This window comes from Castor canadensis, chromosome 10 (assembly GCF_047511655.1).
Source record: "Castor canadensis chromosome 10, mCasCan1.hap1v2, whole genome shotgun sequence".
Taxonomy (NCBI): domain Eukaryota; kingdom Metazoa; phylum Chordata; class Mammalia; order Rodentia; family Castoridae; genus Castor; species Castor canadensis.
Window position 1 is genome coordinate 85,498,813 of NC_133395.1, and position 15,242 is coordinate 85,514,054.

The 15,242-nt window shown below is 46.7% G+C and overlaps 1 protein-coding gene across 7 annotated transcripts in view; it reads left to right on the forward strand.

The window, feature by feature from the left end:
* LOC109685508 (phospholipid-transporting ATPase IB) overlaps window positions 1-15,025 on the forward strand; it is a 583,492-nt gene extending 568,467 nt beyond the window's left edge. For 6 of the 7 annotated variants that reach the window (XM_074043751.1, XM_074043752.1, XM_074043754.1 and 3 more), the window contains 2 exons: window positions 1,025-1,116; window positions 9,201-15,025. In XM_074043751.1, the coding sequence (XP_073899852.1) occupies window positions 1,025-1,116; window positions 9,201-9,298 (190 nt within the window). In that variant the 3' untranslated portion in view covers window positions 9,299-15,025. The remainder of the gene's footprint in view (window positions 1-1,024; window positions 1,117-9,200) is intronic. The other variant, XR_012436298.1, reaches the window with a different exon arrangement.
* Window positions 15,026-15,242: the final 217 nt, after the last annotated feature.

Genomic DNA, 15,242 nt, shown 5'->3' on the forward strand with positions numbered 1-15,242 from the left:
GGGGAAGGTCAAGCAGAGACATCTTGTAAGTAAGAAATACCAGCACTCTGGCCTGCCTGAGCAGTCTAAGAACTCCTTTCCTTCTTCAGCCACAGGGGCCTGGTTCTGAGATTCCAGTAGGTCCTAAAACTGTGGATGGTACCGAACCCTGTATATGTCATGTTCTTTTATACAAACATACCTATGATAACATTTAATTTATAAAGCAGGAAGATTTTAACAGCAATAACATAATAAAATAGAGCAATCAGAGCAATATACTGTAATAAAAGTTATGACACTCACCTTTCTCATGATGATCTGGCATGATACAATGTGCTTAGAGGAAATGAGGTGAACAGCGTGCTCAGAATGGTGCCCAACTGCAAATCTGTGAGTTGTCTGTTTCTAGAATTTTCCATTTAACATTTACCTATTGCAGTTGACTGGGGGTAACTACAGTCATGGAAAAGGGAGACCAGGGTGTGCATATGGGAAGCTCCATGTTTCTTCACAGCAGTGGCCATGCTGGAGGGAATGTTCAGGAAAGGCAGGGAGAGGTCCTCATTCTTGGTCCTTAGGAGCAAATGCATCTAGACTTTCATTGTGATTCACAGTAAGCACCCAGACTGTGAAGCAAGCAGCCCCTGGCTGAGGTCCTGGGTGTGTGTGCCCTTCCCTGTGGGCCGTTGGCTTAGGGAAAGGGGATGCAGATGGAGTAAGGTGTTAGGAACTTTGCTGTGGACACTCATCAGTATGGGCTCTGCGTGGTATGAAAAGGGCACTTACAGTGACAAAGGAAGCAGTGGGACAGGAGGGACTGACACAGGGTGTCTTCCAACCTTGGCACTCCACCTGCCAAGATAGCATCTGCTATCTACTGTAAAAAGCTACAATCTGGAAACCGGACCTCTTCCTTGATGTGGGGAGACCACTCCCATGCACCTCCTTCGATCTGTCTGATCTCAAAATCTGAAGTTATTCCTGACCCCCCAGAGAGGTGTGGGGGTCACCTGGATCCTGTCCCTGTTTGCTTTCACTGCAGGATGAATGAGCGGGACCGTCTGATCAAGAGGCTCAGCAGGAAGACGCCCCCGACCCTGTTCCGTGGTGGCTCCATCCAGCAGTGCGTCTCTCGTAAGTAGCTGCTCTGGGGGACCAGTGTGTGCACAGCAGGGGCTTAGGATGGAGGGGGGTGACACACAACCACAGACAGGGTCACAGCCAGCAGCCCACCCCAGATGCACTCCTGGAAGTGGGATTTGCCTATTTGCCCCAGGCAGGTGCAGCCTGAGTCGAATGTAGGTAATTCCCTTGGACCCAATCAAATCCCCATATCACACAAGCCTTAATTTTTTTAAATTACTTTTATTCATATGTGCATACAATGTTTGGGTCATTTCTCCCCCATTCCTCCCACCCCCTCCCTTTCCTCCTGCCCTTTCTCTCTACCCCCCTACTCCCTTGCTACCAGGCAGAAACTTTCGCCATTATCTCTAATTTTGTTGTAGAGAGAGTATAAGCAATAATAGGAAGGACCAAGGGGTTTTGCTGGTTGAGATAAGGATAGCTATACAGGGCATTGACTCACATTCATTTCCTGTGAGTGTATGTTACCTTCTAAGTTCATTCTTTTTGATCTAACCTTTTCTCTAGTTCCTGGTCCCCTTCTCCTATTGGCCTCTGTCACTTTAAAGTCTCTGCATTAGTTCCTTTGCATTGAGGACATCAAATGCTATCTTGGTTTTTTTGAAGTTTCTTGCCTATCCTCATACCTCCCTTGTGTGCTCTCGCCTCATCATGTGATCAAAGTCCAATCCATTGTTGTGTTTGCCCTTGATCTAATGTCCACATATGAGGGAGAACATACGATTTTTGGTCTTCTGGGCCTGGCTAACCCCACTCAGGATGATGTTCTCCAATTCCATCCATTTACCTGCAAATGATAAGATTTCATTCTTCTTCATGGCTGAGTAGTATTCCATTGTGTATAAGTACCACATTTTCTTAATCTATTCATTGATAGTAGAGCATCTTGTCTGTTTCCATAACTTCACTAGTGAATAGTGCCGCAATAAACATGGGTGTGCAAGTGCCTTTGGAGTAACCTGTGTCACATTCCTTTGGGTATATCCGCAAGAGTGGTATTGCTGGATCATATGGCAGATCTATGTTTAGATTTTTAAGAAGCCTCCATATTTTTTTCCAGAGTGGTTGCACTAGCTTGCGTTCCCACCAACAGTGTATGAGGGTTCCTTTTTCCCCACATCCTCACCAACACCTGTTGGTGATAGTGTTTTTGATGATGGCTATTCTAACAGAGGTGAGCTGGAATCTTAGTGTGGTTTTGATTTGCATTTCCTTAATGGCCAGAGATGGTGAGCATTTTTTCATGTGTTTTTTTGGCCATTTGAATTTCTTCTTTTAAGAAAGTTCTGTTTAGTTCACTTGCCCATTTCTTTATTGGTTCATTAATTTTGGGAGAATTTAGTTTTTTAAGTTCCCTATATATTCTGGTTATCAGTCCTTTGTCTGATGTATAGTTGGCAAATATTTTCTCCCACTCTGTGGGTGTTCTCTTCAGTTTAGAGACCATTTCTTTTGTTGAGCAGAAGCTTTTTAGTTTTATGAAGTCCCATTTATCTATGCTGTCTCTAAGTTGCTGTGCTGCTGGGTTTCCATTGAGAAAGTTCTTGCCTATATCTATTAATTCCAGAGTATTTCCTACTCTTTCCTGAACCGACTTTAGAGTTTGGGGTCTGATATTAAGGTCCTTGATCCATTAAGCCTTAAATTTAAAATCCTGATATGGTTAAGATCCTTCTGCCAGCCTCCCAGGAGGATTTGCTTTAGAGATTGAAGTGATATTATTTTAAATTGTTTCCCCAAAAGACAGAAATATGAATTGCTTTATATAATGTTAGGATATTAATTGAAACAATGACAAAAGCTGGGAAAAAGAATTTGTGTGCTTTTCCCAGGAAGGCTCCCAGAGTCTAGAGTTACCATATTACTGCACCTTCAGACCCAGGGGGTGGAGAGTGAGAGACAGGGAAAAACCTCCCGGTTTTGGAGAGCATCCCTGACCTTGGGACCAGTCTCTGCCTCTGGATCCCTCCTCCTCCAGGCCATCCCCTCCTATTTCTTGGGCACAGTCCAGCTCCCTGCTCCCCTGCCCTCTGCAGAGGGGATTTAGCAGGAAGCTCTGGGCAGGAAGTTCTGAGGAACACTCAGGTGGGAAACCAGGAGAATGGTGCGCACACACAGGACACATGGGAATGATCTGCTCCTGTGTCTCAGTGGAAAGAGCAGGCAAGCAAGGTGGGCATAGTGTCACTCCCTCTCCCACCTTCCACGTGGACAGCCATCTGGAAAAAAGGAAGTCATGCCCACAAATGGTCCACCACCACAGGAGGTGGGGTGGCGCCGACCCTGACAGCACAAAGAAGAGGCACAGGTCAGACAGGGACAGACTCTAGGACACAGTGTCCTAGAGTCTGTGTTGCAGTCATGGTCTCTGACCCAAGACAGGTCAATTAGGAGGTGTGACGAAATCCTTCACAGGGCGCAGTCTGCAGGGAACCCTGTGGAATTGGGTGCCCTGGGTACCTGCTCTGACACTTTTTGTGACCTTGGCTAGTTACTTAACCTCTCTGTTTCTGCATCTGTAAAATAGGACTGATATGAGAACCTAGAGGAGGTTGCGGGGAGGCTTAAATATCACAGAGAGAGAGAGAGAGAGAGAGAGAGAGGAAGAGAGGGAGAGAGAGAGAGAAAGAGCCTAGAACAGTTCCAGACTATAGACACCTGATAAATATTAGGGATTATTGTTGCTATTAGTATTCTTTTAGCTGCAGGACTTACACATTTCTCTAAATTTCTACTTTCTGCTCTGGAAAAGAAAATGGAATTATAATACTATGCAGCCGTCTGCATCTTGCAGCCGTCACATGGTGGAGCCGGCTGGCTCTCTAACACAAACAGTAGATGTACTGCAATCAAAGGCCAAGTGAGAGCCACTGTGGGGCAGTCCTACCGGGCTTAGTGCAGCCACGCGTTCTTCTTAAGTCAACATTGTGAAGGCCAAAAAAAAATTACAAATATAAGAAATAAGACAGCTTCTAAAACCATTCCACATTTTTGTTTTTGTTGTTGTTGCAGTACTGGAGTTTGAACTCAGGTCCTTACACTTACATACTTGCTAGGTAAGCACTTTGTCACTTGAGTCATCCCAGCCCTGTTTTGCTTTAGTTATTTTTCAGATAGGGTCTTACATTTTCACCCCTTGTCAATCTCAGACCACCATCTTCCTGCCTCTTTCTCCTAGTACCTGGGTCCACAGGGAGGCACCACCATGCCCGGGTTTTTGCCTGGGCTGGCCGGCCACGATTCTCCCTATCACTACCTCCCAGTAAATCACACCATAATTTAAAAACTTCATGATTGGTGCTGGAGCCTGGTAAATAACTTAGAACATTCCTATCAATCACAACTAGAGGAGACCATTGGTCAGACCTATAGGTGTAAGGAGGTCTGCACAGATTCTCCCATCCTCTGCATGCCCCCTGCATTTGTCCATCTGCCATCTTAGGCCTCAGTCTCCCCAGGAAGCAGGAAGGAAAGACTAATATTGGTGGTACTTTTAGTTCCTGCTTTGGTATACATGTGATTTGAGTGTGTCCCCCAAGACTGATGTGCTCAAGTTGACCCCATTATGAAGTATTAAGGGGGTAGAAACTTAATCTCACTATGGTGTTTAGAGGTGAGGCCTTTGGGGTAATTGGGACTAGGTAAAGTTATGGGTAGAACCCTCACGATTAAATACTGGTAGCTTTATAAAAAGAAGGAAGACGCACACATCTGTCTGTCTGTCACTGTGTGATGGCTTGTGCCATCTTGGAACTTTGCCAGCAAGAAGGCCATCACCAGATGAACCGTGAGCCAGAAAAAAATCTCTTTTCTGTATAAAGTACTCAGCTTTGGGTTTTTCTTTATAGAAAACAAGCTAATACAGTACCAGTGAGCTGCCAATGCACATTTATAGCTGAGATCAGTACTTCCTTTGCAGTCTCATTTTCTCAGCCTCCCATGGGCTTCTCCATTCTTGTGGCTCTCATGAATCTTGTCCAGTTGGGAACTGCTACTTTCATTAAGGTGCGATTAGATCTCAGATTGAAAGCAATGCTACTGCAGGGGAATTGTGTTCTAAAGTCATTTTTAAAAAAGGACCCAATTTCATGGACTTCACCAAATGCTCTACCTGGTCAAGACAAAACAATGAAGAAATTCATCTCCTCTCTCGCCACACCCCCCCCCATCATACTCCCCGATCCTCAGATTTTGGCCACAGCTGAGTGTTTAGGAAGCAGACGCATTAGGAAGCCAGCCAGGGAGGGTTCACCCAGTTTGGGTTCATGGAGGCCCCTTCAGGGTCCTCATAATGACTTTGTGGCTGTCAGGACTTCCTGACAGATGAATGAAGTGGGAAATGCAAGAGCTGGAGGCGTCCTCTGAGGTCCTCATTCAGGTGCAAATGGAAGTTAAATGTTCATCTGGCAGAACCTGGGATGAATCCTGCTATGGCCTCTGGCAGAGTGGACTGGCAGAGTCAGCTGAGTGACTCTGGGCCTATGGTTCCACTACAGCTTCTTCCATGCCAGCTTTCATCCCCACCAGGCCCAGTTTTGCAAAGGAGAATAGTTTGTCTGAGCCAGGGACAAACCTATCTGCCATCCTCCTCCATTCATTCTTGAATTTTAGAGTTCACTTAAGTCTCAGCTAAGGTGAAGAAAGTCTCAGTGCACAACATTTGCGAACACGGCAGTGGGTGCAGCCAGTGGGCACTAGGAGGGGTGTTTGACAGTGACCTCTGTGTGCTCTGCTCACCTGGAAGCAGGTCCACAGCAGAATGAGGCATCCTGTCTGCCTAGAAATCCTTCCTCTAGGATGGCTGAGTCAGCCCGGCCAGCCTCACGGGGCCCTCATGGCCCTTTAGTTGAGGAACTTATACAGCTGTGAGATGAAGAAATCCCTGGAATTAGATGGGCAAAAAGACATCCTTAAGTAAAGTCTTTATTTATATATGTATGTACTTACTTATTTTTTGCAGTTCTAGGGGTAGAACCCAGGGTATTGAGCATGCGAGGCACCACTCTATCACTGAGCTACATTCCCAGCCCTAATTTTATTTTTAATGTGCCAACAAGTCCTCTTCATTCTCCTCCTCCCCCCCAAAAAAAGGTCTGAAAAAGAAAAAGATAGGTAGCAGTTCTTCAAATTGTACTGCTGAGCCAGATTCCTATCTTCTCTGGCTTGCATGCAGAGGCCTCCCGCATTCATGCGGATGTCTACATTAGCACAGAACAGGAGAGGATGCTGCAACCTGGGTATGTGGGCCGAGGAAGTTACCTGAAGCCCATGTGGAGGGCTGGAGCTGTGAGAGAACTTGACCTCCCTGGCCCTGGCCATTTATTTCGCAGAAGAGTAAACCAACGCTGAGAGAGCCTAAGGAGCCCAAGGTTTCATGCCCAGTAATGGGCAAGCAAGGACTAGCAGCCCCCGTTTTTCAGCCACTTGCCCCCACCTTCCAAAATGAAAGCTGACTAGCAGAGAAAGCCACCTTGGAGGTGCCTGTCACAAAGATGTTTACAGAAATATGTGGGGAGGCCCATTGTTGATCAGAGTGACTTCATTCAGACTGAGGGGCTGCAGCAGCAGCCACAGCAGGAGTCAGGACCACCATTCCCACTGTGCATCCTCTCCAGGGGCAGCTGCCGAGTAGCCTTACTCATCAGTCATTTTCTATAAACCGTCCTTGTTGGAAGACCAGAGAATGAACCATGGCTCACACAGTCTGTTGCTAGAGGACACTGTTACTTGCTGGATTTTCCTTTGAACCATCCCAAGAAAAGGCATGTCCTCTTGGACTGCCATAAAAATGCTTCACAAAGAGCACCTTGTGCAGGGTTAGGGCTGGGCTTGTGCCCAATGGAGGTGTAGACAGATGTGGTCCATTCCGCCAATGGCAGTGTCCTCATCCCTGGTGAGCTCCAGACAAGCAACGTGACCAAAATCCAGAAGGTCTTAGGGAGCAGAGATGAGAGGCTCCGAAGTAGATCACATGAAGACTACAGCTGTGCCCACTCCAGGCTGGCTTCTGCCGCTGCCCAGAGACCCACCACTCCTGTGCCTGGCTATCTGGCACTCTCGGTGCTCTGGGAGCTGCTTCTGTGTGTGTGGCTCCCACGTGGTGGGACTTGCCAGTTTATGGATTTTGCTTTGTGGAATGGAGATGAGCAAGTAGACAAAAGTGCTGTCTCTGTCCTTCATTTTCATCCTGGCTTCACTGCAGCTTGCAATCACTGTCTTTCTCTCTCTCTCCTTTCTCTGTTTCCTTCCCTTCTTCTTCCCAGAGCCACTTGGTCTGGGCTTTCCTCCCTGCTACTTAGTTCCTGAGTCCCCAGTGGACCCCTCAGGCCAGCTCTGCAAAGGAGCCATCACCTCCCAGGGTGGTCCACCCAAGCGCCACTGGGCTTTCTCAGTGGCTGGCAGGCATTTTCTCTTGAAGAGCCAGGAAGCTAGCCTGGGGACAGGGACTCTGGGTTATGGGCACACACAAAGTGAAAAACCAGCCTGTGTCTTCTGCAATCTCCCCCTTTCCTCCACCCCCACAAAGCCTCTCCTACCATTGTCATTGTGCGCCTATGCCCTGACGACTCTGAGGAAGTTAACAAACAGTACCTGTGCTCTATTTCTTTTTCTCTTTTTAAAGACTACAGTAAGGGACAGGAGATGTAGCTCAGAGCTGTGGTGCTCTGCTGAGCATGCATGAGGCCCTGGGTTCTGTCCCTGGCACTACAGAACAAATTGATTTATTCAGTGAATAAAATGAAAATGAACAGTATGACAGTGGAGGGACGGCCCTCTTGATAAATCCTAAGCATGCATGGGTGGGCTTCAGGATTATAAAGATTTGGCTGCATTGCCTTTGGCCAGGATGTCAAATTGAGCTATGGGATTTTGCCTTTCTGTGGGAAAAGCTAGGCTGAAGCAAATTCCCTTTTGGACTTGTCAAGACCAAACCTTTTCTGGAGTGGGAAAGGCAGGAGGTTGTGTGTCACAGTCACATTGCCTGGGTTTGCTTCCCAGCTCTGCTAGTCGCTTGGTCTGGGCAGATCACAGAAATCTCAGTTTTCCCATTAGGGAAGTGGGAAGAATAGAGTGGCTCTCACAGGGCTCTGGGCGGAGTCAGTGAGCTGTTGCAAACTGAACGTAAAACTATATGCCACACATAGCATTTAAAATGTATAAGTGACTGCTTATCATTATCATATGAACTGACTGAGCCAGTCACACTATGGCTGAATTCCGCTCAGCTTTATCATGTGACCTTTCTCTTTATTACAGGGAAATAAGCCCACTTCAGTTCCTAATTACCAGTCCGGATCAGTCCGATTTACACACAGGGATGTTCCAGGCATCACGCATGCTTTGCCAGTTTCTGCTGTTAGGGTTGTGTGTTTCTCTCAACGTGTTTATGGCTTCATAACTTGGTGGGTCAGTCTGCAGCAGCAGCAATGGGAGCTTTTCCACTTGGTTGGTGATGGGAGAGGGCAGATGTGGACCAGTGGCCTACTCGGTATGTGTCTACACCAGGCCACCGAGAAAGAGTAAACCTACCTGCTGTGGTTTGAGTGTCCCCTTCAAAATCCTGTTGGTATTTAATTGCCGTTGTGATGTTATTAAGAGATGGGACCTTTAAGGGGTGATTAGGTCATGTGGGCTCTGCTCCTCTGAGTGGATTAATGATGTCCTCAAGGGAATGGGTTGGCTATCTCGAGAAAGGGTTGCCATTCCTCCATGTTATGTGGTAAGATGTTCCTCACCAGACGTGTTGATCTTGGACTACCCAGCCTCCATGACAAACAGACTTCTATTGTTTATTGCTTTCCAGCCTCTGGTATTTGTTATAGCAGCAGAAAACAGGCTAAGACCCTACCCCTCAGCACTGTCTCATCCCAGCAGCAGCGGCATCGTGACACTGAACCCCCCTCCACCTTGCCCACGGTCCTCTTCACAGTCACAGGTTTCTTCATCTCAGCCCTCCCTTACCAAGGCTAAGGAAGCATGAGTCGTATGCGGTTCAGCTTCATGCTCATCCTTAACCTAGCCCTCCCGCTTCTTCCTCCAACCACTGCCTCCTCTACCTGCTTCTCTTTCAGATGGGTATGCCTTTTCCCAAGAGGAGCATGGAGCTGTCACTCAGGAAGAAATAGTCCGTGCTTATGACACCACCAAAAAGAAGTCAAGGAAGAAGTAAGACTCAACTTCCTGATGGATCCGAGAGAAGAGATTTGGTTTGTTGCCCTCAGTGTTAACACATCTTTGTCAGAAGAGACTGGCGTCAGCAGCCAAAACACTGGAAATCACATTTCTGTGGCCTTAGCCAACCTGTCTATTAGTGTCTATTCCTTCACAATCCGGAGTGGGGACCACTGCAGAAGCCACCTCCCTCCGGACTATCTCAGTGCTTGGCCTAGCTTTTGTTCACCTTGTTCTGAAGCATTTAGCTGTGCTCTGTAAGGTGTGAGATTAAAACATTATGTGTCACCAATATTTAAAAACCAGTACTCATCGTTCTGGGAGAGAAGGAAAGGAGTTTCATGACTGGAGTGGGGCACCCTCACTTCCTGCTTGGTCAACTCACCGGCAGCACGTGACCCTGGCTTTAGGTAGGTTGCTCACTAGCTTTCATTGCTATGAAGTTGGCGTAAACTTCTTAATCGCAATGAAATCGCAAAGTCCACGTCTGGGGTGTAAACCCAAGATTTATTTGGACCTTTTAGCCACACTTTGGAACCAGCACAGAGAACCAGCTGGTGTCCCGTGGATTTTTCTGCACTCTTTTTCCTGGCGCTGGCTGGCCAGTCCTCCCATTGCTGTCCTGTACCCCTTTTCCTCAGATCTTCTATGTGGCTGGCCCCTGGGCTTGGTGCATGGCAGCTGGTGGGCCACCTACCCTTGTCTGCACTTTTCCTTGTCCACCTGTAGATTCAGACATGATGGGAGAAGTCGTTTCATTCCCAGCCCTTTTTGTGTTGTATTCCTCGTCTGCCCTACATGTTTGTCTGCCTCTTTAGAACAAAGCAATCCCACAGGTCAGGGTGGCAGTGGTGGTGGGACCCCAGGCCCGGTCAGGATCTGCATACTCGCTTCCAGATTGGGCCTTTGACCACCACTTCAACTAGGCCCACACTTGTTTCCTTGGGAGCCTCGAGCACATGTTAGACTTCGGAAAACAAGTGACTTTACACCACATCTGCTCAGTGAAGGAACACACCTGCTGCTCTGAATCAGAAAGTGAGCAAACCCAGGGGAAGTGAAGGGCAGTGAAGGTGGTGAGGGAAAGGACCTAGATGTCCTCAAACATTGATGAAGGCAAAAGACACAGAGGCTGTTTTGCACAGATCTCAGCAGAAACTCTGAAGTCACACCCCAAGGCTCAGACAGTCGCCCTGTTACTGTTGTACAGGCGTTTTGAGGACCTTGCCTCGCTGTTGTAATGAAGAGAATTCCAAACACTTCAGGGAAATGCCAATTGAAAAATATTGACACAGTTTCCTTTGTCCAATCAGTTTTAGACACGAGGGTCTTTCTGAACACAGTGTTCCAAGTTCCATGAGAAGGAAGGGAGTGGGAAGGCATGGCTTTCCCAACTGCAGCCCCACACTCTCAGCTGGGACTGGACTGGTGCCTCCACGCATGGGTGTGAGTACCTGGGGCCCTCAGTAAACGCCTGGCTTGGAAGCCTCTGCTCTTCTCTTTTCCTACCCAGATTTTGGATGGCTTAAACTAAAAACTTCTGGGCAGCTGTTACTGGTTAAAATGGCCCAGTTCCTCTGGGGACACTGTGCTAACTTGGGAAATAAAACAGCAGTGCACTCTGCTTCCTAACCCTTTATTTTAGGAAGATCCACAATTAGTGGGCTCAGAAACAACTTAGAATATGATTTGCATTGACTAAGAAAAGTACTCCTCATTAGGAGGTGCCAGGGCTGGAGGGGAGGCAGCTGCCCTATGTAGATAACGGGGAGACGCAGAAAGGAAAGTCACTGTTCTTTGCTCGCCAAGGCGAAGAAAACATTTTAAAAATGCTAGCGCACCCAGCAAAATGGATCCTTAAAGGGCGTTCACACAGAAATGGCTCCAGGAAATGTGCCCACAAGCCATGGTGTGTGTCTGTATTTCACACCCAGAAAGGAGGGGCCAAAATGCAGAAGAGAAAGGAAAAGTGGGATTGAATGTACACCAGTTGGTTTTATTTGGGAACTAAATCTGTTTTGGAGAGATTAAATCAAAACTCGGTTCTTTATCAAATATTTAGCCCTTTCTTGAACTGGAAATCAGATTCGTGAATGAAAGCATGTGTTTGTGTTTGTTTAGGGATTTTTAAATTTTTATTTTTTATGTTAAAAACAGTGCCTATTTTCTGGGACTGAAGTATATTTTCCTCTCCTTTTGAGAAGTAGACTAAATAATCTTGCAGTAACAAGATACACATACAGAAGAAAACTCTTCTGGAAGGAACGTCCTTCTATTTTTTTCTCTCATGCAATTAAGCTTTCTTACAGCTGAATGACTAAACCGAGTTTCCTCGTGACACAGCTGTCATCATGTGTGATGTATAGTATTCAGGCAGGGCCAACTCAAGAGCTGTGTCATTTCAGAGTGTCACACACAACCCTTCCCCAGGGAGTAGGGTAGACTGGACTAGGTTGCATATGCTGGCTGTCAGTGCAGTGGAAATGTCACCTGGAACTTGTCACTCTGCTACACAGTAAGTGACTCCCAAGCTCACAGGTCAAACTTGGTCAGCTCTCCAGGGCCTGACTCTGGATTGGAGTGAACTGGCAGAACCCAGTCAGGCTAGTGTGTATGCTGTGACAGCAGCTCTTGTTTGTGACTGTCTCTTGTTTTGGCTGACTCTGCATACAACCTGACCAGCCACCTGAAGTTGGCTCTGGGTCCCACTGTATCGCACACACCCACAAGGATGGTTGTAGGAAACACACATTGTAAAGGTGTGGGGCACACACCCATTTCTGCTTGGCAGTCAGCATTAACACTGCATTGCTCATCAGAGTAGACAATGCAGTACTCTGAGAATATTCTGTCTCAGTACAGAAGAAATACTCCAGACTTCTTGACCAGTGTTTCTTCTTCCCATCTCCCAATATGCATGTGCACAAAACCAAAAATGTGGCTTTTTTGGGTCAGTAGACCATACAAAACCTGTGCTTCAAAGAAAGCGGATGGTGTTTCTTTAACCTTTGTAGAGCAAGAAATATCCTACAAAGTGAATCAGGGTTTCAGTAGCGCTCTGCTGAGAACTCCCTTGCCACTCTTCCTTGACAAGCCTCCAGGTTTCTACAGGAAGCTATCAGTGGAAATCAGAAATAACTTGTCAAGAAGCAGTTAGTGATTTAAAAAAAAAAGTGAATCCAGGTCCCTGCTGTCTGAACTGTACAGGGACATATAGATTACAGGCTTCAAGGTTACATGGTTTTAGAAAAGAAAACTTTTCTTTTTAACCATAAGGAAGAGAATTTTCTAACAGATATTTTTGTCCCTAGGGACTTATGTCTTAAGCCATAAGTTGAAAAGAATGCCTGCAAAACTCTGCTGCAGGATAAGGTTGGTTTTGGTCCTTAACATGCAAAGGACTATATGGTACAGGCAGGGTTTAACTTACTACCCAGGGTCATTATCCCCAAGGAATTTAAGGAGTGACTTAGCTTTAGCATTTGAAATGTAGCCTTCATTTCCTGGGATCCCTAAATAAGTGTGAATAGAGAAACTGGCTAAGCAGAGCCTGAAATAATAACTTGGCAAAGAAATGAGTTCATCAGGTCAAGTCAGAGCTGGCATACTGCCAGGCTTAGTACACACACAGCAGCTGCTGGGCTTAGTACATATACACTTATAATCCCAGCCCTCAGGAGGCTGAGGCAGGAGAAGCATGAGTTTCAGTCAAGCCTAGGTTACATAGCTAGACTCTGTCTCAAAAACAAAAAAAATTCAAAACAATAACAAAACTAGATTGCCTCTCTGTTATTAAAAAATTTCTTCACAAAAATGCTTAAATTAGCAAATATAGTAACGATAGGGAAAGTTAAAATAGACACCCCCCCAAATAAGTGTATACCAGTCAGCTTTTTTAGTGGTTCTCCATTGGCTCAGGATGGCCAAGGGAGAGATTATTACTCATACCAGCCATCTTCTATCTTGAAGGGCAAGAAGTCCAGTTAAAAGGGTTTCCCATGGGTAGTAGAAATGAGAGCCCAACAACCCCAAAATGACACTATCAGGTCTTCTTGAAAGAAAGAGACCAGGATCTTGAACTGGATGTATCGTAGCCTTCACCTCTCCGTTTGCCTCAGCCTCCACGTTGTCCACCCTGTCACCTTCCATGAGCTCCATCAGATGGCAGGCCTCTCACTAGTGCTCTGTTTAAAGCGCTCTCTCTCCTCTTCTTCTCCTCTTTTCTCTCTCCTCTCTTTCATCCTCTCTTCCCTCCCCTTCCCTCCCTTCTCTCTCTCACTCTCTCTGTCTGTCCTCTCACTAGGCTGGATCTGAGTGATTTCTTGAGTGGGAGGGAAAGGAATGGAAACAACATAAAGCAATAGAACAGAAAAGAGGAGGCAGCTCGCCCCACACCACAACCTAGGAAGGAACCCCAAGCCCTTAGCCTCAGGCAAACACCTCTGCCCTGTCCACAGAGCGGAGACGAAAGCGATTCTTTTTCCCCCCAAGCTGGCTTATTTTCCAGTGACAGCTCTTGCTCTGGCTGCCTCTGAGATACCCACTCTGTTCTTTCTCCCAGGCATGGGACCAAGAAAAACATGCTCACAAGATTAGCCCACAGGCGTTTCTTCTGACCTGGCTAAAGAAAGAAAGGAGACCTGTTTGTTTTAAAAGTCAGGAACAAAGTGTCAGGTGGCTGTGATTTATGGCAGAAATAGGAAGAAGAAAGTTGAAACAATAACACTATCCAAATAACCCTGCCCAGGAAACTCAGGGGTCAAGAGAGTTTATCAAGAGCCTTGGGAGAAAGCTGGAAGAGAGCAAAACTAAAGAGCAGACTGAGGACCCCTTGCCATGGAATCGGATCGAGTTGGATTCCTGGAGCTAGCTTGGTATGTGATTACAGGGGAATCAATAAAACCCACCAGCTCACGGAGTGTCTCTCCTTCCCACAAGACCCCTGCAGCCCCTCCCTCATAAATATGCACAATGACCATGTGTCAGCTTAAAAGAAGATACCTATAAGGGCTGGTGGAGTGGCTCAAGTTGCAGAGCGCCTGCCTGGCAATTGTAACGCCCTTAGCTCAAACCCCACTACCACAGAAATAAATAAAACTGAAAGGACAGGTTAAAAAAATAAATCCCTGTGCCAGCAAAGACTTGACTGGCTTTTCACGGATCAAAATCAATGTAAAGATGAATGTCCGGTCCCTCTCCCCTGTTGACCTCTCCAGGCCAATGCAGGCAACGTGGCCAGCTGCAGAGGCGGAACCCTCCTTCCTGCAGGCCCCTGAGTTGTGATTTTAATGCGACATCTTTGTGGTGTCTCTCATGGGAGTGCAGCCATGTGCTCTCCTGTCTCCTGTCACATCTGTGCTGGGATTGTTCAAACATTGTTTGCTACAGGGAGGTTTTAATCTGGTTATACAGAGGGAAGCTGGCGAGGAACACATTTAATTGGCTCCCAGCAGAGCAGCGAGTGTTTCCATGGCTTGTGGGGGGTTTTGTTCCTTCCCTCTTGAAATGTAACTGTTTTCCGGTCCTATTAATGTCCTCTGGTTGTTAAGTTACGGCAGCACTTTGGAGCAAAGCCGGGGTCCCTCCTGGAGTGAATACAGATGAAGGGCATCTCGTATGTTTAAAGGTGTTTGGAGAATTAAGTGATTTGTGACTTTGATCAATCCTGTTGACTTGGTGTATGTCTGCACAAACCTGTTTCAAATAAATCTTTTGTTAAAGTAAAGGATTGGACTGTGTCTTACTTTGGAATTTCCTTTTCCACCAATAAGCAGTTACTGTCACAGGGACTTGGGACTATTCCACAGTGTTTGGTCAGCAGGCTCAGACTCCGTGGAGCTCAAGAGCAGCTGGGCAGGCAGGCCTGTTGAATGGCAGGAAGGCAGGGGGTCAGAATAGCAGATGAACTTGAACTTGAGCTAGGCTAGGCCCCCTTCATGAGA